Source organism: Lepidothrix coronata, unplaced genomic scaffold (assembly GCF_001604755.1).
Source record: "Lepidothrix coronata isolate B3197 unplaced genomic scaffold, Lepidothrix_coronata-1.0 Scaffold62, whole genome shotgun sequence".
In the NCBI taxonomy this organism is placed as follows: Eukaryota; Metazoa; Chordata; class Aves; order Passeriformes; family Pipridae; genus Lepidothrix; species Lepidothrix coronata.
The window spans coordinates 2,655,625-2,678,430 of record NW_016690242.1 but is presented as its reverse complement, the minus strand read 5'-3'; the positions used below and the strand labels follow the sequence as shown (position 1 = coordinate 2,678,430).

Genomic DNA, 22,806 nt, shown 5'->3' with positions numbered 1-22,806 from the left:
TTGCTGGAAGCAACTACCTGTCTCATAGGTCTCACACAGTATTTGGTGTGACTAACCAGGTGGAGACTGCTATCAGAAAAGACAACTGCAGAAGACAAGTGGGGAACTCCAGTTTCACACACATGTGGGGAAAAAGATAAAGCTGATTTTCATTCATTTTGGAAGAAAGCTTCTGGTTTATTTCTGTCCTTATAATCAAGACTACAAGCAAACAAAAAGCAATGAGAAAAGAAAAAATCACTTGCTGCTAGCCCTTTTTTCCTTTGTTCTACTGTCTGGCATTTACCAGAGGACCATCAGGGAAAATATTGAGTTTATTTGACATCTAAGCCAACCTGTGGATAGTTCAGACTTCACAATCGTAATGCAAAGCCAAGATCTGGCAAAGGAATAGTCAGCCTGTGTCGTGACACACATCACCCCAAAATCAATTGCACTGTGTGTCCTTGCATCCACAACGCACATCAGCGACGTACCATTCCATAGAACAACACCGTTCACACTGGCTGGGAGCTGGTGCCCTTTTCAAGTAGGTTATCTTCTAGCAGGATGTTTAAGAGGCCAAATTTCACCACTTGCTTACCTGTAAAACCTGCTCACCAGAACTTCACTGGTGAATCCCATTCCTCCCCAAAACTGGAGACAGCTGTCAGTCACTTCACGGGCCAGACGTCCTGCCTTTAGCTTAGCCATGGAAGCATATTTTGTCACGTCATTTCCTTCTACATACAGAGCTAATAAAAAAAAGAGGATAAAAAGGAGTCACTGGCCACACCTACCTCTCTGGAAAGCACCTCCCTGTGTTGCTTTAGCCTGACAAGATTCTTTGCATGAAGAGAAGCACATCTGGGAAGGCAGATGTGGGAGCTCACCAACAGCACGGTGCAGCAGAGAGCGAAGGAGCTCCACTTCGGTTGCCAGCTCGGCCAGGCGGAAGTGCACGGTTTGGTTGTGCAGGACAGACTGGTCAAACACCTTCCGCTGGCGGGTGTAGTCGATAGTTTCTTGTATTATAGTTTCCAGTGGTGTCAGGACTTGAAGAAGCAAAGCACAGAACAAGACATGGTTTTAGCCAGATCTGTTGTTCAGCTTCTTGTTGAAAAAGACGTTTTTCTCACATTGTATAACCAATACATTAGGTTTTCTAAAGCAAGTTGTTCTACACACTTAGTTGGGGTGCAACTTCAATTCTGAAAAAAGCCCTCCTTGTACCTTAAAGACATCTATCTCACCTGAGCCCCAAACTGCCAAAACTTGGAGGAGAATCAAGGGAGGTGGATAGAAGGGAAGGAAAGTCATAGAAAGCAGTACATCATGATGAGTATGTAAACTTTATCCTTAATGCCTCATTTGGGGCCTTAGCAAAAGCCTGTGGTAACTCCTACTTTCCATTCTGCCTGTGTCCTGAGGGTTTGTTACAATCCCTGAAAAAATCTGAAGGCAGACAATGTAGTGTGCTCAGTGAGGGATGCTGTAGAAATGTAAATTGCAGGAAGCTTTCAGGGAGAAGGCAGAAACCTATTCCAAGATCAAGGAACACAAATTTACTGCTTATTATATCTGCATTCTGTAATTGGATTCCAGCATAGAAAGGAAGGGAAAAGATTCACAGCCACTTTTAATAAATGTTAAATAGTTCTTCTAATGGGAACAGAATCAAAATAGGATACTGCTGGAAAACAGGTTAGAGAGATGGCAGATGCTGCTTTAAAGCAAGAGTTTGCTTTAAAGCAAAGAAGTTTGCTGCTTCTCTTTGCGCAAACTGAAAGACACCCCATTTTAAACAAGAAGAAAAGGGAGAAGTTTCTTTTCCAAGGCCAGCCTTGAAGTGAAGGACTAGGCTATCAGTCTCTTGCAGCTTAGCTAGGATAAGAGCAGGTGCTGAATATGTGGAGAAATTTGTTTGGCAAATGTGGGCCCATGTCCCTATGGCAAGGAGCAGTGACAGTTCACAAATCCATCTGTGTAAGAAGGGTCACATTTTCTCTTTTCAAAATATGCATATCCACCTCAATTTACATTTAGAGTCTAAACCACAAAACTCTGAATCTGAAATGCAAAATAGAACCGAGCCCTGGAGTACTACAAAATCCCTTTTCCTACCTGTCAGTTACTCACATGAGAGTCCCTTACAGGAGCCTGATGTGGTTCCATATTCCTTTTTGCATTGCTTTCAAGACCACCTCTATTTAAATTTCATCTCTGTTCTACTCTCATATGCAGACTCCACATCCCACCAATTTCCTCGTGCCATGATCATTTACCAGCTCTTCCACAGAGCACCATTTTTCACGTGATGTCCCCACATTCCATAATCATCAGCTTTTGTCATTTCCTAAGTATTTTCCCTTTCTTTCTCATACAACTAGCCTCAGTGCTTATTTTTCAAAAGAGCATATACAGTAATGTCCTCATTTCTTCTGTGTTATTACACTATGCTGCCACACTAATGCTGGTTTTCTGGACAGGAAACTAAATTTCTGTTTTCAGGAACATCTCTTGAACAGAAATATTGTTATTCCAAAGGATTATGTCACACAACACTGTGGCATGTATAATACCAACAGCTTTTTCACTTGTATTTTTATGGTCTCCAGCTTGAAAGATGCTAAAGAAACAGGAAGGAATGTCCAGGTACCCCTTGTCCCCTGCCCCCAGACCAAAACCTGGGAAGCATACAGATGAGTCTGAGCTGCTGGGAGGGAAACTAAACTGTACATGCCAGTGCTAGGAGAGCAGAAGGAAGGCGGTAGGGATAAGGACAATCTTTAGTTGATCTGTCAGAGCAAGGTGCTCTAGCACAGCTTGTGTGGTTCCCAGCATCCAGCACCAGGGAAAGAGGAGATGGGAAACAACAAAGAGGAGGAAGGAGCAGGACCAGATGGGAGGGAACAGAACAAAAACTGTTTAGGTCCTGCTTGCAAAAGATCTGAAGATCATGAAGGGGCTTTGGCCCATCTCTGCTCAGGCTGTCACCATGCATCATGGCTCAGACCGGGTTCCTGAGAAAACTGCTCCCATAGTGTCCACCTCTCCACAGTGTCCACCTCTCCACTTCACTGCCTCCTTCCTGCCCCTGCTGATCCAACCTCCTATTTCCTTAGCTGCCTTTCTGCTTTTTCCAGGAACTGCCATTTGCACACAGAAATAAACAGAGAAAATCTTCTTAGGATTGCCCTGGGCTGCATCAAAAGCAGCATGGCCACCAGGTCAAGGGAGGTGATTCTCCTCCTCTACTCCATTCTTCTGAGACCCCACCTGCATCCAGAGCTGGAGCCCACAGTACAAAGCAGACACTGAGCTGTTGGAGCAGGTCCAAAGGAGGATCCTGAAGAAGATTAAAGGGATGGAGCATTTCTCCCATGAGAACAGGCTGAGAGAGTAGGGGTTGTTCAGCCTGGAGCAGTGAAGGCTCTGGGGAGACCTTACTGCAGCCTTTCCATATATAAAGGGAGCTTGCAAGAAAGACTGCAACTTTTTACCAGAAATAGTGACAGAATAAGGGGCACTGGTTTTAAGCTGAAAGAGAGTAAATTTAGATTGAACATAAGGAAGAATGGTATTGGAGTAGGAACTAGATGATCTTTAAGGTCCCTTCCAACTCAAGCCATTTTATCATTCTATGAGTCTAAGAAATCCTTATGATGAAAGTGGTGAACAGTTTGCCCAGAGAAATTGTGGATGTCCCATCCCAACAAGGAGGTTGGATGAGGCTCTGAGCAACCTGGTCTAGTGCAAGATGTTGGACTTGATGGTCTTTAAAGGTCCCTTCCAACACGAACTATTCTGTGATGATATGACTACAGGTATTTAGAGCTATGAACACAGCTCTTACATGGCAAGGTCTAGCTGCGCAGCAAACAGCAATGAAATGCAGCAGATCACGAATACCATGATGGCCAACACTCTTGTGCAACATAACAGCACACAATACTTTACCGGTCATACCAGTACAGAGAAACACTGAAACATTCACGACACTGAAACCCATTTTCCCTGAGAATTTTTTTCCCCTGTATATTTGTTTCCATTTTTCATCATAAAGTGTTCTCCACATCATCAGACAAATGTAGCCCCATGGGTTTCACCTGACAGCATATGCAGGACATATGTGATCTACCACACAGCTGAGAATTGTGAAAGCACTTGAAGTTGCCAAATGCAGAATAATCTTTTCCTCATACCTCCCTCCATCCAACTTATATTTTTCCACTTGAAACTTCTTCTCAATGTAAAGATGCTTTGCTTTGCTATGTTTCCTCTCAAAAGAAAAGGAAATAGATTTATTTTTCTTAGGTTGTGGCTGTAGTGAGATGTCCAGTGAGCTCTTAAGCTGAGCAATCTGTCTCTTAAGGACATGTGTTGCCCATGCAAAAGGACCTGTCATCCTGGTTACTGGCCATGACTCAATGGTGCTCGTAAAATTGAGATTGCAGGAGCAGATAGAAGTAATTAGANCCATGCAAAAGGACCTGTCATCCTGGTTACTGGCCATGACTCAATGGTGCTCGTAAAATTGAGATTGCAGGAGCAGATAGAAGTAATTACAAAAGCACCATTCTGCTCTCTCACGGACACTGAGACACCCTCTTTGTCTCCAAGTTAAGCAATTCACAGAACAACTGTTTGCTTTCTTGTCATAGCAACATTCTTTTCCTGTGATCAGTGCAACAGGTCCTCAAATGGACAGTATTTACCAAGTGTCACAACATGGCAGACACATGTGGCAGCTCTTCTCTTTCCATGAAGCAAGAAACACTGCGACTTTGACCAATGTCTTTGATAATGTGTCACTCAGAAGGAAAGACCACACCTGGAACCAAATTTTGCGATTCCAGGAAGTTAGTTTTCCATCTGTATTTTAAATCTGTTCAACCAAAAATACATTTTAAAAGAAAAAAAATCAGCGAAGAAGGAAACTGGCCACAAAGAATATAATTAATAAAGAGAAGGCTGGGGCACATGGTACTTGAAACTAAAAATACATAAAAAACAACCAACCAAACCAAAAAACCCCACCCACAACAAAGAAAAACCAAACACAACAAAACTACACCCAAAAACGAAAGGTGGACAAGAATGGTGATCAACTGCCTTCTCCAAGTTTTAGAAAGCAGTGAAAGTGAGGATGCCAGGACTGATCTGGAAAGTGTTTAAAAGCAGACTGACAATTTTCAGTGTCGCATGAATAGCCATGAACTGGGAAGGAATGGAAACATCATTCTGAGCGGAAGAAGTGACGATGAGGATTAAACGTGCAGACCTAATCACAAAACTACTGAAGGCACGTACATTGTTTTGCACATCTGAGAGCCTTCAGTGAAACACTCGTGGTTGGACATAGGTAAAACTATTTGAAGGAGTGGAAGTTAACAGCTAGATGTTGTGGTGTAACAAATCTCACTGATCAAATATTGGGCTCCCTTCTAAACAAGGGTTTCTAGTTTACCACAAATGGTTACCCCCAAAGTTTGGAACTCTGCCTAAACCATAGGTCTTGTCCCTGCTCCCAGTGCTTTCATGCATTTTATATCAGAGAGTGGATAAAAGCAAAAGCAGGGGGCTCAGCAAGGTATAACACAGTAGCCAGCACACTGTAGGAGGCAGATCCCTCTCTCTTGGTGAGCTCCAAGGCTCTTCCTCCCTGATGGCCTCTCCCTGGCCTTCCCAGGCTGCTCATCCAATGTAAGGGTTCACCTGCTTCCACTGGGTTGTTCTAGGGAAAAAGAAGAATTGAAATCTTGTGTCCCATTTCCTGGCAGAGCATGGTGACTGCCAGGCAGTTGTGCAAGGCTGGACAGTACCAAGCTGTCAGTGGTTTTAACAGGAGTGATCTAACCTGCCAGGCTTTGTGTGTCAACGCTGTTAGTGCGCATCACTTTTGCCTGGGGCATGACTAATGCTGCGAGCTACTCTGCTGCCTGGGGAGACTCACTGAAACTCAGAGCTTCTGATGGTTTGTTTAATTTAGACTTCAAACCAAGCATAAAAATGCACAATGCACATCCTTGCAGTCTGCGTACTCCTTGATTAAAACAGGACCAGTGGTAGGATCACATCTCTGGCTTGCCTGAGCCTGCAGTGACATCCCTTGCAAGTGTAACCTCCTGTCCTTTGCTAAAACTACTCTCAGGCTCTCAAACCAAAGATTTTTGTTTTAAAGCATTTGAACTCCAAAATATTTGGTCTGGGATCAACTCAAAACAGAGAGTCATTTTTTATTTGCTCACTGAATCAAAACACCACTTCTTAGTATTCCAAATTCCCCAGCCACACACAGACAGTAGAGACGGGAATGCGCAAGAGCACAAATACAGTGACATGATTAAGACAACCCCAAAATTTAAAGAGGACCAATTTTCTTACTGTGAACCACGTTATATTTAACTTCAAGAAGCAAACACTGGTGGATAGGGGGAAAGTTTGGAGGTTGAAAATGGACTATCCACACTTCGATCTGGTTTTCTGGAATATCCACAACTCAAGTACATGGATTTGAGTACTGCCTGAGTTCTGAGTAACAGAAACTCTGAAAACATAATTTCAGAGAAAGGAATTTGGTGCTGTAGCAATTTGGTGCTGTACAGACGTAAAACAGATCTGCAAAAACAAAGCTCTGGCATCCTGTAAGAGACACTTCTTTACACAGCCAATAAGTTAAATTTCTAAAATCCAGGATAAATATCATAATTTACTGTACTACAGGAGAAGTCAACGTCCTTCTATTTCATGCCAGTATTTTGTTAGCCTTTGCACTATATTTGTAGCAAACATAACAGGATGCCATATTTTCTTATCAGCAGAGAAGCACCAAGAGAAGGAAACAAAACAGCCTCTGTGATGCCTCACAAAATGCTTTCTATTTCAGGTTTTTCTAGAGAAATTGAATGTTGTCTGTATCTAGGCTACAACAGATTTCAAAAACAGGTTGTAAAATATCATTGCAGCTTACAAGAAAAGGAAAGTGCTGTTAGTCATGCGAAGAGTGACCCTTGTGTCCCTACCCAGCCGCAGAAGCGCAAATGATGACTTACCAGTGGCTACTCCCCACAGCCGCTCTTCTTGGAATTGCAACATCTGATATGTAAAACCCTTTCCTTCCTCACCGATGAGGTTTTTGCTGGGGACCTTTACATCTTCAAAAAAGATCTGAGCTGTATCCGATGATCTCATGCCCAGTTTGTCTATCTTTTTAGCAACATGAATGCCTAAAGAAAAAGGGGTATTAGAAAGGCCTCAAAAAATGAAAGCACTATGAACAAGTACAGCGTTTTCAGAAAGAAAAGTTTGCAGATGTGAAGGTACGTTCCAAGACTACAGTGAAACCTACCTTTAGGAAAAACCCAACAGTATTCTGGAGTAAAATGGCCCAAAACCCCTTTCGAAGACTTTTTCCATTTTATTTAACCAGCAAATCAGAAACTTGAATTGTAAAGGTCCCACTTTTCATTATGTCCCCAAATAATAAATGTTTACTAGTCATAATAATCTCACTTCAGGCACATATTCAAATAATGCATTATTTATTTGCTTATGTTTGATTTTTATCTAGCATTGTAATATAGTGCTGGAATTCAATCTGGCAGTATTTGCTGAGTGCCTGCACTGCTGTGAAACAGTAAAGAAATATTCAATAATGACAAAAATAGAGCTATGTTTTAAGGTGCAACTAGAGAATTTCTCCCTCTGGAAATCCTCTTCCTTCTCTCTCTTCCTCATTTGTTCTCCCCTTTCTATCCTACCCTGATTTTTTCTGGAACAATGATCATTATTCATTCCTCTGATTTTTCATGTGGACGTGTTTGTAGGAGGGTTTGCTTCCACAGAGACCTTCCTACACTGCACTGATTCTGACCCCACATGCAATGGTCTGTTGAAGATGAACCCATTTCCTTCAGGTCTGTCTATGTAAGAGTTCAGCTACCCCATCACACCAGGCAGAACTCCTTCCTGTTGTTTGTTTTTTCATAGCTTCAAGCTCTTTCTTCCTATTGTTCAGATGCCAGCATGGCTTATCCCACTGTGCCATGAGAGTTTAACAGGCACCTACTGTTTTCCTGTGGCAATTCCATTGCCTTCAGGTTTTACCTTCCTGTTGCTCTGAGGCTAATGCAATTATTCAGGATGAAAGCCAAGAATGGTTCAAAGGTAAAAGAAGGACAGCAACCAGGCACGAAATATCGAGCAAAACCTCCTAATTTACAACTGCCAAGTCAATACGTAGAAAAACTGTCTTCCAAATCAACATGTCTATCTTTGCAGAAAACCAAGCCTTTTTGCTATCCACATACATAGTATTCTAATCAGTTTTGTGATGAGGAGGTATTCTGTTAATATTTTTCTCTTTATTCTATCTTTGTCAATCCTCTACTACTCTCTAACGTGGCTCAGTAGGAGCTGGTCACCATGCACAGATTGTTGTGGTCCCTCTGTACTGGTTTGTACCTTGCTATCCTTCCTGGATTTCAGAGAACATCTATTTCGAACTAATGTAGACATCTCAACTTCTACTCATAGGAGGCTTTCAGCTGTGTGAAAATCACTTTGGTTTTGCAGCAGAAGAAGTTGGCAGTCATTTCCTTCAAATTCACTCTCTGGCTGCACTGAATAAGGTTGTGGAAAGTTTCATCTCTTCACAGAGATGAAATACTGACAGTATTTCCAAATGCCAAGACTGCTCTCAGAATAAGGTCCACATAGACATCCACAATTTTCACTCAAGATTTTCCCCCACCAACCAATCTGTAAACAGATTATGAGTTAGTTGATATGTGTTCAATGCGGGAAGAAAATCAGGACAGCTGTAAAAAAATTCTCGACTCTTGAATTGAAAATTATCCAGCAATTTGCACCCAGTCAGCCAAAAAAGCATTTATGGTTTGTTTCTGTATTAAAATCAGAGCTAAACAACCACATACTGAGCCATTTACAGGCCCAAATGATTTCTGGAACATTGTTTCCCATTGAAATATTACTACTTGGTTTCTTTGAGAGTCTCAAAGATCATGTCTTTGGTCTAAAGCCAGCTGGTTTTATGCAATCACTGTTCCTCACTCATATGAAGATGCACTTACTGCTCTTGTTAGTGGGTGGTTTACTAAGGTCTCTTCTGGAAAAAGCACAGCTGCTGCCAGTTCTTATATTACTAAATCAATCCTGTTGTTTTCTTCCCAGATCCACATACAACAACCATTGAGGAGAGCTCTAACAGGTTTGGTTGAACTAGCTAAATGTGCTAATAATTTCTGTTTGTAATTCTTCCAGATTGGGTTGTGTGTTCAAGTTTCATGAATCCAGCAGTATCTTCCTTTGTCATACCCCACCAGTTTCACTTGCTCTTAGATTAATTCATGGTTCTCTCAAACTGCATCAGCCTCCTGTAATACTCCTGTTGCTAGCACAGGCTTTACATTTTGGAAGACAGTGATACATAATTATCTCTTTGGCCAACATATGGGCATAAAAATCTTCCTTTACTTCATTTAATTATCTTCCTTCTCTTCATAAGGGGTACTATAAATGAAAAATTACCAGCAGCAGTACATGCCCAGATAACTCTTGGAATTTGTCTGTATTAAATAAATCACACACAATAACAAAAAAATCTGTATTTATTAATGCCAAGTGCTCGACTCACTAAAAGCATTCTAACAGAGCTATTTATGCTTCTTGCACCAGTATCACTGAGATGGATTGCTCTATTTCTTCCTGGGAAGTTCTTCCCAGACATCTTTGATTTTTCATTTTCTCCCACTCCTCAAGCCATCTGACAATCTCTTTTATTTCCTATATTCTATCTCACAAGAAAGGCAGTTGCTCTCTCCTAACACCATTTAGCGCCATTACAAATGGAAACAGACATGTTTGAAATTGCAACCTGAGAAATGTGCTCTTTTCCTTCTCCTGGATGCTTTTCTCTTTATTAACTCCTCCTTGCAACCTACTCTAGCGGTATCTGAGGGCTCAGAGGACAAATACTTACCAGATTAGAGCTGCAAGCCATTTATCTATATACCTTACACACAGACATTTTACAACTTGTTAGATTATTTTTCCTCCTATGAAAAATTCAGCTTTTTTTTTTAAAAGAAACTGTAAGTATGAGGACTATTCACCTAATTTGGATATCTACTGTGCATCCACACTGCTGCTACTGAAATTCCCTTTATGAGAAATGTATTCAGCAGTCTCTGTCAAACTAGACCATGATTTGCTTCACCTCAGAATAGACAATGTATACATCTAAAATTAGACAAAGCAAACCCTACTTCATATCTCCAATGAACTATCAATTGCTGAAATTAATAATTTGCTTTCAGACTTGAAACTTTTTTCTCTTTTTTTCCCCCACCACATCATAGAAGTATGAAATTATTTAGATTTTCATGAAAAATTATGGACGCTGCATGATGGATCATTCATTGCCCAGACATATAGGCTGGTGACTGCAGCAGTGAGTCAGACATTTGCTCTCCATTGCAGCTGTTCTGGAGCTTTGACACACATAGATCCACAGACGTTTGAAAGTGCATCATTCGGTGATATCCTCCAGCACTTCCTGTAAGTCTTGGTCTGCTGCCCTCCACAGAGTACAATCTTTGGCCAACAGACATCCTTAGGATGTATCAAAACAGATGGAGTTTCCTGAAAAACCTCACTGATACGACTCACCACTGAGCACAATCAGCTGTCTCAATACTTCATTTCAAAAGATCACCAATCTTGGTAGAGTGACCCTTTTGTAGAAAAATGTCTATATCACACATTAGAATTAAAATATACACTTTGAGGAGTGCAATTTTTGTTTCTAGGAAGACTTCTACGCTTCCTGCAGATCAGCTTCGATCAGGCAATCTTTCTACTCTAAATCTATTTAATGCAGGTAAAGAAGGTCTGCTTTGTGGCTGTGAGATCTAAAAACTTCCCCTTCCTAAAGTCAGAACAATTCATGTGTCTTTTTGGAATAGGCAAAGTAGCTGAAAACCTGTAAGTCAATTTCTGCATATTTGATTTGCCACTGACAGTGGGTCAGCTGCTTTGTTGTTTTAGGGAGACTGATCTCAGTGTAGTAGTATTGCATCTGCATTCTGACCCTTTCATGAAAAATCACAAGAAGGACTTCATTCACTTATCAGCAGACAAACCTGATAAGTGAATTTACCTGGAAATTCAGGGAGATTCTGGCTCTGAGTTATATGTTCACTGATCATTTATTGGTAAGGACAGTCTACAACTAGTGAAGCAGTTCAGGTCCGTCTCCTGTGAGCTCCCATTCAAAGCCTGTCCCAAATGAGCAGAGGTTGTAGAAACACAACCCACTCAGAAGTTGCTTAATTCCCAAGGCAACTCACTTGCTCAACTTACTCCATACTGAAATTCACTTAAAAGACATTCCCTTAGGAAGCTCTCATCATTCTCTTTTGCAACACTGGAGACCTGGGTTTTGTTCTCAGTCTAATCTGAACATATCACATTCACATCACTGCCGTGGTGGTGCTCCTACATGTGAAATGCCCATAATGCCAATAATGACATACATTTTGTATGTAAAATACTCTGAACTGAATTAACATAAATGCCATAAGCTTAAATGTTTTATATGTAAAATAATATACATTATTCAATATTAAAACAACATTAAATTTTAAATTATGTGTTAAAAATATTATATATTACATAAATTAATACATTGCATATTTTAAATATTAAAATTAATGACTACCAAAAATATTTTAAAACTTTTGAACACGTGTCAAACTGCAAAAGATCCCCACTGCTACAACCTTAAGTGCATCCTCTCTGAATAATGTCCTTCATGCATACAGCATATTATGTCTGCAAGGTCTGCAGACTACTCAGGAACAGACACTGTGGACTGTACCACTGAAACTTGTACCCATGGATCAGGATGTGTTTCTTCCACATCTTCACCCAAATTATTAGTCTTCTTCAAAACCAAATCCCTACTTCCAAGATATTTGAATCTTTTGCTCCAGCCCACGTTTAACTCACAGGCTATTTTTGTAATTTAGACTGATAGTGCCCTGGCAAAAAGATCCCTTTGCGCAGCACAGCCATGAAGCACTCACTATGCCTGCACTTCTTTTCAGCAAGCCCATCAGGCTGGATGGTGGAAGATGGTTATCAGAGGAAGATCAGGACACAGCACAGCATTGCATCCTTCTAGCATTTAATCCAACTGGTCAGTAAACCCACCCCAACAGCATCAGATCTGCTAATGCGTTCCTGGGAGGAAGGTAATGGCATATGGGATTAGAACTATTTTGAGAGGTATTTCCCAAGTTTGAAAGCTTTAAATTCTTTATCCTTCTATTTTCATATGGTTATTAAGCATTCCCATGCAAACATATCTTAAAAGCATCTATAAATTCATTGGTGGTGAAAAGGGCTCTCCATGTAAAATTATTTGGGAGTCACAAAATATTTAAATATTATTATATTAGTCTGCAAAATATTTAAATTTCTTCCCCTTTCTGTTTTTTCATAGAAGTGTGCAAATGCAATTCAGTATCAAATTTGTATGACACCTAACTTAGAATAACATTTATGGGTGCAGTCAAACACCTGTCAAGCACCTTTCCTTCTTTATTAGGCATATACAAAAACACCAATAAAATCAAATTAGATGTGTTATTACCAGGTAGATTCATTGGCAGACATATGAGAGATTTATTTCGATGGGGAGGTCCTTCACTGGTGTTTGCCAGCAGGCACATCCAGTCTGCTTGGCTCCCAGACGTAATCCACATCTTACCGCCATTTATGACATATTCATCACCTTTTCTCACAGCTGTTGTCTTGATATCTATTTCAAAACATAGGAAATGAAGGGTTATTCCTGTGAAGGGAAGATAAGTTGGTCCCTATACAACTGGCAGAGTCACTGTCTTGCTCTGACAGACAACTAATATTTGGTTCTCCCTCGTACCTCCCAAGTCCTCTAACCATTCCAGACACAAGATAAACCAGTATGGACAACTCTTAGAAAACAATCCAGGGAAACAGGACCACTACTCTTACCCTCCTTTAGGTGGAGTCTTCATCCCAGTGGATGAAAGCAGAAAACTCCCTTAGTAAATGTGGTGGTCAAAAACTTGGGACAGAAGCATTCCACTCTGAGGTGATCTATTAGTGGTTCTGTGCACATTAGGCACTGAGGAGGCCTTTAATTTCAGAGCCCTGACTTAAACATAAGTCTCAACACCCGTGTATGAATAAAGATATATCTACGTGCACTTCCTGCATGTTCTTGGTCAGAATGGTGCAATAAGTTCAAAGCTGGTTAACTATCAAAAGGCTAAGTCTAAATGCTATGAATGGCTGTACATGATGGAGTTCTAAACACCTACTGTTTATAGCCACTGTCAAAAAATTATTTTCTTCCGCGTGTTTGCACAGCCCTGGCTGCAACAGCCAGAGTGAATCATTAGTTATTATTTACACTTCAGCAGAATTTCCAAAGAACTGGCTTTTTTCCCCTGCAATTGAACTTCTTCAACCAGAACCCCATCTGAGGAAGACTCTCCAGTATATCCAGCTATAAATTGGTGATGTATAAGAGAACCCCACCATACCCCTAATAGCATCTATAAATCTAACGAGACTATAAAGTCTGTAAGAGCCCACCTACTGAGGGGGACTGTAGATTTGGAGAGTGGGAGTCAGAGAGCAAAGTGGAAGCACATTTGAATCATCTGGTTATACTTTCATACACACTCAATCTGCACATGAATGTTCTTCCAAAGGCTCTAAATACAAACCAAAAGCAAACCCAAGTATCTGATCTTCATTTACAAGACAAACTAGGACTGAGGTAAGCATGGCTGAAAAATAGTCTTGTTAATGAAGGAACAGGGGAAAAATGATGGGAAAAAATTGTATAAGGTATAAAACAAAGGAGTATGGGATATAGCTACGGCTAAAGGAATGTACAAGCAGATAATGATGAACAACAAAGAGATAGTACTAATGTGAATAAAAACAGCAGCCATAGAGCTATTCAGTCTGTGAAAGGACTATGCCAAATCTGTCCAAGGGACTTGATATGAAATCTGTATAATAATGAAGTCCAAGAAAGTGAAGGAATCTAAAGTACTGACGCTCATAATACATGGACACAGACACTGGAGACTAAATAACAAGCGAAGGACATAAAGAGCTGGAAAAAAAAATACAACTATACTGAAATAGCGTTACAGGGATGGCAACATACACAGCAATTTACATCACACATGTCTTTGTTGTGGAACAGCTACTGAAGAGATTAGATAGAGGTTCCATGGAAGGTCTGCAGAGGAATAATGAGCACTGTGATGTTACCACAAATGTAAATAGTTCTTGCAAGCATGGCGTCACAGGCTGCTAGTCACCCAAATACAGATTAAAGAACAAATGCCTTACTAATGAGAATGTTCAAGTACTCTCAGATTCAATGACTGACATTTTACTTCAAGCACTTGAGAAACAACTATTAAAAATGAACATATGAAGAGTTGATTCTTTTTAATTAGAGGAAAGATGATCAAGTCAATATGTTTTATGTTTAAAATACAGCAGGCTTTGAAAACCTACTTAACAACTTACTAAAGTCAAGTGGACTCAGTCTCAGGGATATGGCTATGAAGATAATTTGGAATGTTTGACTAACTATTCTCCCTGATAGAGCATAGCTCTGGGAAAAGCCTACTTCAGTGAGTAATTCATTTTTGCAAGCCCACGCCACTGATTCTCTAGATTTTCTAACTCAACAACTTACAGAGCATGTTGTAAGAACCCCTTCTATGAAAGAGCACAAGGCATTACTGAAAGGCATATGATACAATTAGTGCCATATAAGCAATCAGGGCTGGTCACTTCACTACTCAAATCACATATACTCAAACCTCAATTTTCTTTTTCACTGTTCTCTTGAGTCCAGCCATGCTCTAAACAGATTTGACTAAAGGCAAGGTTGGCTCCAACTTTGAAGGTTAATGTTACAATCAAAGATAAGCAACATATATTCTCAAAGTAAAATACGAAGAACACACATCTGGAATTTGCATCATCAGCAAAGGAAAAAAAAAATCCAAACTTTAAAGAAATACCTTCAAGTTTAACTGAATGAATAATCACTTCAAAAAAACATGAGATGACCTGCAGGAAAGGAACAATTAATCATCAAAGTAAGCTACAGTTTGGAGGTCAGAAATAAGAACCGTGACGAGTCAAACAAAGTTAAATTTTTTAGATGAGAACTAACAAAATCAAAGAAGATTGAGGTGGCAAACAAAACTCTTTTAGCCACAGAAATAAAAAGTGAATGGGAAAAAAATGAGGCATATAGAAGGCACCTCAAAAAGTAAATATTCCACAGGAGATTACAGAGAGATTCACGATATAGATGACAAAGTAAAACAGGAAGGAAGGACTGTACAGAAATTGAAATTAGTGTAAAGAGAGGTTGCTGGTTTTGGCAATCTGTGCAGCCTCAGAATACATTTGTAAAGAAAAGAGAATTCAATTTTTTCTGTGATATCTTGCTTAAACCCACCTGATTTATTATGAAAAGGGATTTTCTAGAGAAGAGCTGAACATGAAAAATCCTGTTAGACCACTCAAGCTAAAATTGACACTTCTAGGTAACTATGAATTAAAATTTGAAAAGAATTAGGAAAAAAGTGGAAATGTGCGTAAGGACCTAGTCAAGAGGGGAAATTGCATCAGGTTACATTAAAAGAGGAAGTGCTGATGTGCAGGGAGGGCACTGTTTGAGGTCCTCATTGAATATGAGCCTTTGGACAAAACTTATTGAATATTTCCATTAATGATCTTTAAAAGGATAGGAATACACTAAAGAAATTTGCAGGTGACACAAACCTGGGAAACATCATCAACACAGACAACTGAGATATTGCCCAGCAAGAAAGGAAAGATCTTTTTTCAAATTCAACATGGTAAGTACAAGTACCTCAACCCAGAAAAACAGAAGGACTGGATTCCACTGAGAAAAAATGGGGCAAGATATCTATGTTAAAGAGGTAGATATGAACAGCCTTATTAGGTACAGTTGCCTGGAAGACAGAACTTGAAGAAAGAGGAAGTGTCTTCCGTGCTGTGTTCTTACATATCCCCCACAGATAATCCCCAAAACATTCTATAAATTGTGGAATAGTAGTGAGATAGAATGAGACAAAATCATTAAAACTAACACAAATGTGTATAATTTGTGGTACCAAGAATCCTGAAATTAAAGACATATTCCATACCAACCGTACTGTACCGTTCTTCTTCTCAAGCCAAATCTGTACCAGATTTGTTGCACATAGTCATTGTACTATGTATATTGTATTATGTACAATATACAACAACTAAATTTGAAAGCAGACAGGTGTTTCTTCAAATTGACATGAATTTTGTATTAGACTAATGTTCACAGTACTTTTTGTTCTGATGAATTTTGGATAAATTAGTTTAAGGCACATTTCAGTTCTCACGTAGATAAACACTTCCTTTTTTTTCCGTGTTCATATCACTTTCAGTAATCTTGGAACTGGCAGCAGAAAATGCTAGAGATACCTTCCTCTGTGTCATTATTAAGTATAAAATATACCAGCTCACAGAGCAGAAGCATGTCCCCAACTCACTATGTCCCTCCACTTATCTGAGGGAGACAAACATCCTAAGAGCATAAGAAACCAAAGCAAGTACCACGAGCAGCTTCACACAGCTCAGTCTGCTTTAGAGCTGGACCACCTGAAGATAGCATATTCTCTACCTTGTGCAAAACAGTGCTACTCAGAACACAAGCTAGTGCTGCTCATTACTAAGTTGTCCATTAAATTATTCTTTGGAAGCACCGTAAGTTGTTTCTGAATTTATACCAGTAATCAGATCTTCCATGACAGGTTAGAAAGCATTGTCATTTCACCCTGCAGTCTGCCTTCAAGCTGCAGCATAGGTTCATCAGATAATCCTACTTGATTCCAAATTTGTTTGTAACTGCATTAATTCAGGTATATCATACCAATTAAACTAGATGATAAACAACAAGAATATTTATGTTACTTATTATCTGGAACACTGCATCAAACAAATTATATTCATAGTTAGAAATTTCTGATAATCACCTAATTAAACTAGAGGCATTCATTAAAATAAATGATGTTGTATTTCCTACATTAGCAAAATTCAAATTTCTGATTGTTTTAATGAAAAACAAGTCTATAAAAATTATGGAATTTTTTTTATGAACAAATTCAATTAACTAGAAAGGAAAACAGCAATTATCATTTAGTCCCATTATTTCATTATCCCCATTAACTCTCTTGAAATCTACCTGCTGCACCACTCCTCAAGCACTGGAAAAGTATCTATTTGTCTTGAGACAATGACATGAGTTGGGTCAAGGAGATAGACATAGGACTCCTCTGATCAAGAATTAAGGATGAGCGAGAGGAATCCGTTGTGAAAGTGATGCCATAACTTTCAGAACAGAGTGGCTCCACAGTTTGCCCACATTTAATGGAGAGGTCTGTTTTAAGGCAGTGCAAGTTTTAGTACAGTTGAACAGCTCATGTTACCTGTCATGTACATGTGCAAATTTGCATGCCTGACAGTGGCTGTGCAACTAACACGGTGCTGGAGCGCTCTGGCCACGGGTGAGCCCGGACAGACCGGGGAGGCAACAGCAGGACAACACTAGGAGAAAACTGGGGCCAGCACAACAGCTGCATTTAGCCTAGACAAGGTTATAGCTATTGATTCACCTGACAAATACATTAAATTTAATTGATTTTGGATGCATCATAAGCATGTGTTACCGCTCCTGGAATATTACTTTTTGCCCTCACCACACCAGACTTTCTATCCTTTGTATTTCTTACAAATGATAGTGGCAAACAGAAGGATCAGGTAAACAAGATTTTTTTCTATTAAAGTAACAGGCTGTCTAAAGTTGTCAGTTTGCTAGGTTAACTTACTTGCAACATCAGATCCAGCTCCAGGTTCACTGATTCCCAAGCAAGCCACAAAATCACCAGCTATAGTTGGTGCAAGGAACTGTTTTTTCAACTCATCAGAACCAAACCTGCAATAATATAATGAAAAAGATAGGATCTTAAAAGCTTTTGAAGGTAAATTTTATTTAGAAGTTAGTTACAAATTTTGCTCTACCCATACAATGATCAATTTTCCTATGACTAGGTAAAAGCTGTCCCAGAGCTAAAAGAGAGAATCGATACCCTCTAAAGGGTGATTCTATGACTTTATGATTCAGAGTTTTCACCAGAAATGCAGTCACAATCATTTCAAACAAGTTTTAATGAGTATTCAGGCATCTTACTCCCACAGAAATGTGTGGTCTAGATGCCCAAAATCTATCTTTATGACTGTTGTTTTGAAAGCTACCAGAACTAAATAAACATAACCCCTGGGGGTCTCCCCTCAATGCTCCTGCACCAGTCTACAGTCAGCCAGGACGGAGGACCTGCTCTCTGTACATCTTTTGACTTTTGCACACACCAGCTCTTTGCCAGGATTTAGTGGTGACTGAAAAGTTATGACGTGTGATGGACACCTTCTGCAAATATCAGTATTTAAATTATTAGTATTTCACATCTGCATTTAAATCACACAGTGAAATCCATTAGTCCTTCTTCTCAGCTGTCCTTCTAGTCTCCACAAAAATAAAAAAGGAAACAGCAAAGTGTTGATGGCATTTTAACACAAAAAATTCACTTCGCCACGTTTTAATCCCGTTAAGGGTCACATGCTATTTTCCCTTGCTTGCATCCATTCAAAATTTAGCTGCTTGCATCCATTCAAAATATTTCATGGTTGATTCTGTCCTAATTAACATTCACCGATTTTGTCTTGCAGTGTGAATTGTGAGTTCGTGGTCTAGTTCTCGAACCTCTCTCGTGCAAGTTCTCCTCAGGTCATGTAATGAGTTTTCTGCATGCAGAAATCCATAAAAGTTAAGTTCTTCCTCAGCCTCGTCTTTGGTATGAGGCTTCTCAGGTCATCATTGCCACTCATCTCCTTGGGCTCACTGGCTGCCTAAGAAAACTGCAGTTACCTGGGCTCTCCTTCTAAAATATTGTCCCAGTACTTCAAAAAAGTGATGCCATTCTAGCTAGGACTAAGCTGTCCCTTCCAGTCCAACCCTGGCACAAAGGACATAGGACAGCCAAGGAACAGTCTGGGAGCTGGCAGACACTTTCACTTAGTTCACAGAGGGAGCTCAGTTCCTAGTTCTATCTCTGCTGATAATCACTGCAGGAATCCCAAATAAATACAAGAAGCAAGTCTCCAGCATACTTGAACAAAGTCTTCATGGCTGTTATGTAGTGTAGTGCTTTTTTTTTTTTTTAAATTTTCCTTGGGACATGATCAAGTATGGCCAGCTGAACATTCATTAGACAGAAAAAAAAAAAATCCCAACCAACAACATGGAAAATCAAATTATGAAAGCAGCTAGTGGGGATTTTTGGCAACGCTTTCTGACGCTTGAAACTTTGCCAGCCTTTAGTATTTCAACTGAGGATTTTCACAGCAAGAACTTTTCTCAGAATAATGTTTTTGGTTTGATATCTTTGTTTGTATTAAGTTCCAGAAAATGGTTCAGTTCTTTCCAAAAATGAGGTTACAGAAGAAGTTATTTTGCAATTAAAGAAGTCTGGCAACACTATTTTCATACAATCATGGGTCTCTTTGCCTTGCAGGAAGCAATGCAGCTCAGCAAGAAGCTAGCTATTGTGTTAGAAATATGTAATTTCTGTAAAATTCTACCCATCTTATATGCATCCCAGAAAAATCTCAGTTTTGCACAAATGCAATACCCACTTCTTCCTAGTTTAACAGCTCCAGAATTAGAAAACTGTTCGCAATGAGATCGTGCTCTGGCTCAACACAGACATGCTTTCTGGGCTGGGGCCACATCCCTGAGCAGTTTCCCATGTGATTAACTGTGCAGATTTAGCATCACTCTAAAATACATTTCTATGCATGTGTGTATGCATACACACAGGAGTCTACAGTCAGTAAACCTTGCTGATGCTGAGTAACCTAGAAGTCCCAAGTGTGAGATTCTGACACAGGGCATTGCACAAAAGCGATCCATCCTTTCTTGCTCCACATTTTATAAGTAACATTGGTGTGATGTCATGAAAACAAAGACAAAAATGCCAGTGGTATACAATCTTGTAAACAGAGGGTAAAAGGAAAATAAAACCATGGCAAAATACAGAGGTAAGAACACTTCCGTGATCCACACAGTTACCTTTATATGTTTGGATTGACAGCTGCTGCTTCTCTCCTTTACAGCAAACAAGAAATCAGATAGTAAAACTAACTTTTTGGATATTAATTCCCAGGTATGCTGCTGTCTAGGGTGGGGAAAGAATCAGTGACAGGTAAGCTGATGAAATAGAAAAGCGCTCTCTTCCCGCTAAATAGTCATCATTATCCTTACTGTTTTCCTATAAATGATAGGAAAAAAAAAAAGGAGAGTTCGCTGCCTACTGCTGAGATAAAGCAGCTCTACATTGATCTGATATCACTCTGCATTTGACACCCTACGGGTTTGTTTATAAGGTGTGACAAATGTATATCCTTCACTTTCTCAGCGAAGAGTTGCTTTCTTCACTCTACTTGTAAGCAAGCAACTGAAGTATTAGATCTGAATGCATTTGGAAGACCTGACAGAAAGTTATGTTCTGAACCAGGTCCATTTGTGAATTATCTCTTTGAGCTTGTCTAGAATTGCCACAGTACACAGATATCTTTATAGAAACCATCCCTAGGCAAAATTTCCTGTAGCAACCAGCTTTCTCTTTTCATTACCAAGTTTCGCTTTTACATGTGAAGAGTGGGACATTTTACTGTATAAATAGACAGTGGAATTGACTTAACAGTGGGTGGAAAATTCACTAATACAGACACAAATTCAGTTAACAGATTTCATCAACTTAACGATATTTTCACACTTATTTTCCAAGAACATCCCCTCTAGGATTTCACTAGCACAAATGTGCATAGCTTCACTGCTTTACTACAGAAGACCAAAAAAACTGCAATGAAACAAAATCACGTCTTCTTTTACCCACAGATTTTCTTTAAATCCCTGGAAATAAAAAGCTGCCATGAGGGCAAGGTACTATTCTCTGAAGTCTTTTAAAATACAATTTTTATTATTGGTTGGACTATAACTAAGCTGTTTTTTCAACAGACATAGTGAACTCCATGCTTGCAGCAAGTTTTTGGTGTATTACACAAAGGAGAAGAAAACTTTAGGAAAAATTTGCCATAGATGAGATCTCCAAAGTCACACATACCGAGCAGAAGGATAAGTGGATGTCAAGGGAATAGAGCTTACATTCCAGACTACAGTAGATGTAGAGGCGTTTTCATTCGGGGGTGGGGGGGGAGGGAATAAAGCTGAAAAAACCACCAACAAATAACCCAACCCTAAAATGCTCTTCAGAGCAAAATTTCCCCTCTTGTATATCTGTTTTGTGCAGAGAAATTCCCAGTTTCATGATAATCATTTGAATTTCATTCCTACCCCCACCTTCCAAAATTTTAGGCATATTCCAGGGTCAAACTGTTGGACCAGCCTGTTGCCTCCCTCTAGTTTTGCAAACTGATGTTATGATGTAGAATGATTGTGAAACTATTACATGAAGAATTTGGTAATTGTCACTTCTACTGAGGGAGGAAAAAAAGAACAACAAAAGAGGTTCAGAAAGCACAGGAGCCTGAATGACAGCAAGCGCTAAAAAAAAGGAACGCTGACATAGCAGTTAAGAAAAAGTAAAATGATTAATTGCCTGGAATGGGCATATTTAGGAAGCATGATACATCTGCTACAACTTTAGGACATAGAATGACTCCTTGCAAAGCTGGAAAAGAGGAAGTAAACTATAAACCAGAATTAGACTGATCCTAATCATTACAACTAAATGCATCCTTAGTATGACTGCACTGGGAATATCTGCCTAAGAAAAAAGACAAATATGAACAGAGGGATTCTGGAATTAAAAATTTTCTATTGGCTGTGACACCAAGGTTTTGTGTTTGTAAACATATCATCTACTACTAAATAAGGCTTATGTTTAAATATGTAATAATCTAACATTAAAAAAATTTTCTTCCCTAAACCAAACTGTCTGAGAGAAGTAAAGAGTGGGTTCCTTCCTCAAGCATTACTGAAGAGCGACTGCACAGTATTGTTTTTTCCTACTCTTATACAGACTGGGTTTAAGGCCTACACCTAAAACAATTTGGGTTTTAGGCTAAACTAAATTTTCTGAAAATTACCTTGTAAGAGCAGGAGTAGCCATGCCAGCTTGCACTCCAATAGCCATAGGAATACCTCCACAGCGGATATTTCCCAGCTCTTCTGCCACTGCAATATTATAGGAGAAGTCCAAGCCCATGCCACCATATTCTGAGGAAAAAACAAATCTATGATTCTCATGTTCTAGACTGGCATAAGCAACAAGAAAAAAAATAGTATTGCTACTGCAAGGACTTGCCAACTGCAATCTCACTATTAATTTTTAAGTATTTGACAATTACCATCTTTCCTTTCACAAAAGCGATACCACACTATTCTAAATTGAGAATTACACCTGCTCCAATTACCTGTGTGCACATCAGGTCACCTCTAAATATCCTAAGTAGCCTCATTACTTTTACTGGAAATGGCAGGAAGAAGTGACATGCTGCTGAAAACAACATCAGAAGGCAAAATTATTCTTTCTAACAGTAAGGTCATATGAACAAATCACTCCACGAGGTAAT

General features: G+C 39.5%; 1 protein-coding gene across 2 annotated transcripts in view; it reads right to left on the bottom strand.

The window, feature by feature from the left end:
• The window catches only part of LOC108498702 (probable acyl-CoA dehydrogenase 6), a 78,400-nt gene that overhangs the window by 6,568 nt on the left and 49,026 nt on the right, over positions 1-22,806 (bottom strand). For both annotated transcript variants that reach the window (XR_001875271.1, XM_017817725.1), the window contains exons 3-8: positions 22,321-22,450; positions 17,982-18,088; positions 12,659-12,826; positions 7,035-7,208; positions 873-1,034; positions 584-734 (exon numbers count right to left, since the gene is read on the bottom strand). Coding sequence is in view for 1 of the 2 variants with exons in the window: in XM_017817725.1 (XP_017673214.1) it covers positions 584-734; positions 873-1,034; positions 7,035-7,208; positions 12,659-12,826; positions 17,982-18,088; positions 22,321-22,450 (892 nt within the window). In the remaining variant the exon portion in view is untranslated. The remainder of the gene's footprint in view (positions 1-583; positions 735-872; positions 1,035-7,034; positions 7,209-12,658; positions 12,827-17,981; positions 18,089-22,320; positions 22,451-22,806) is intronic.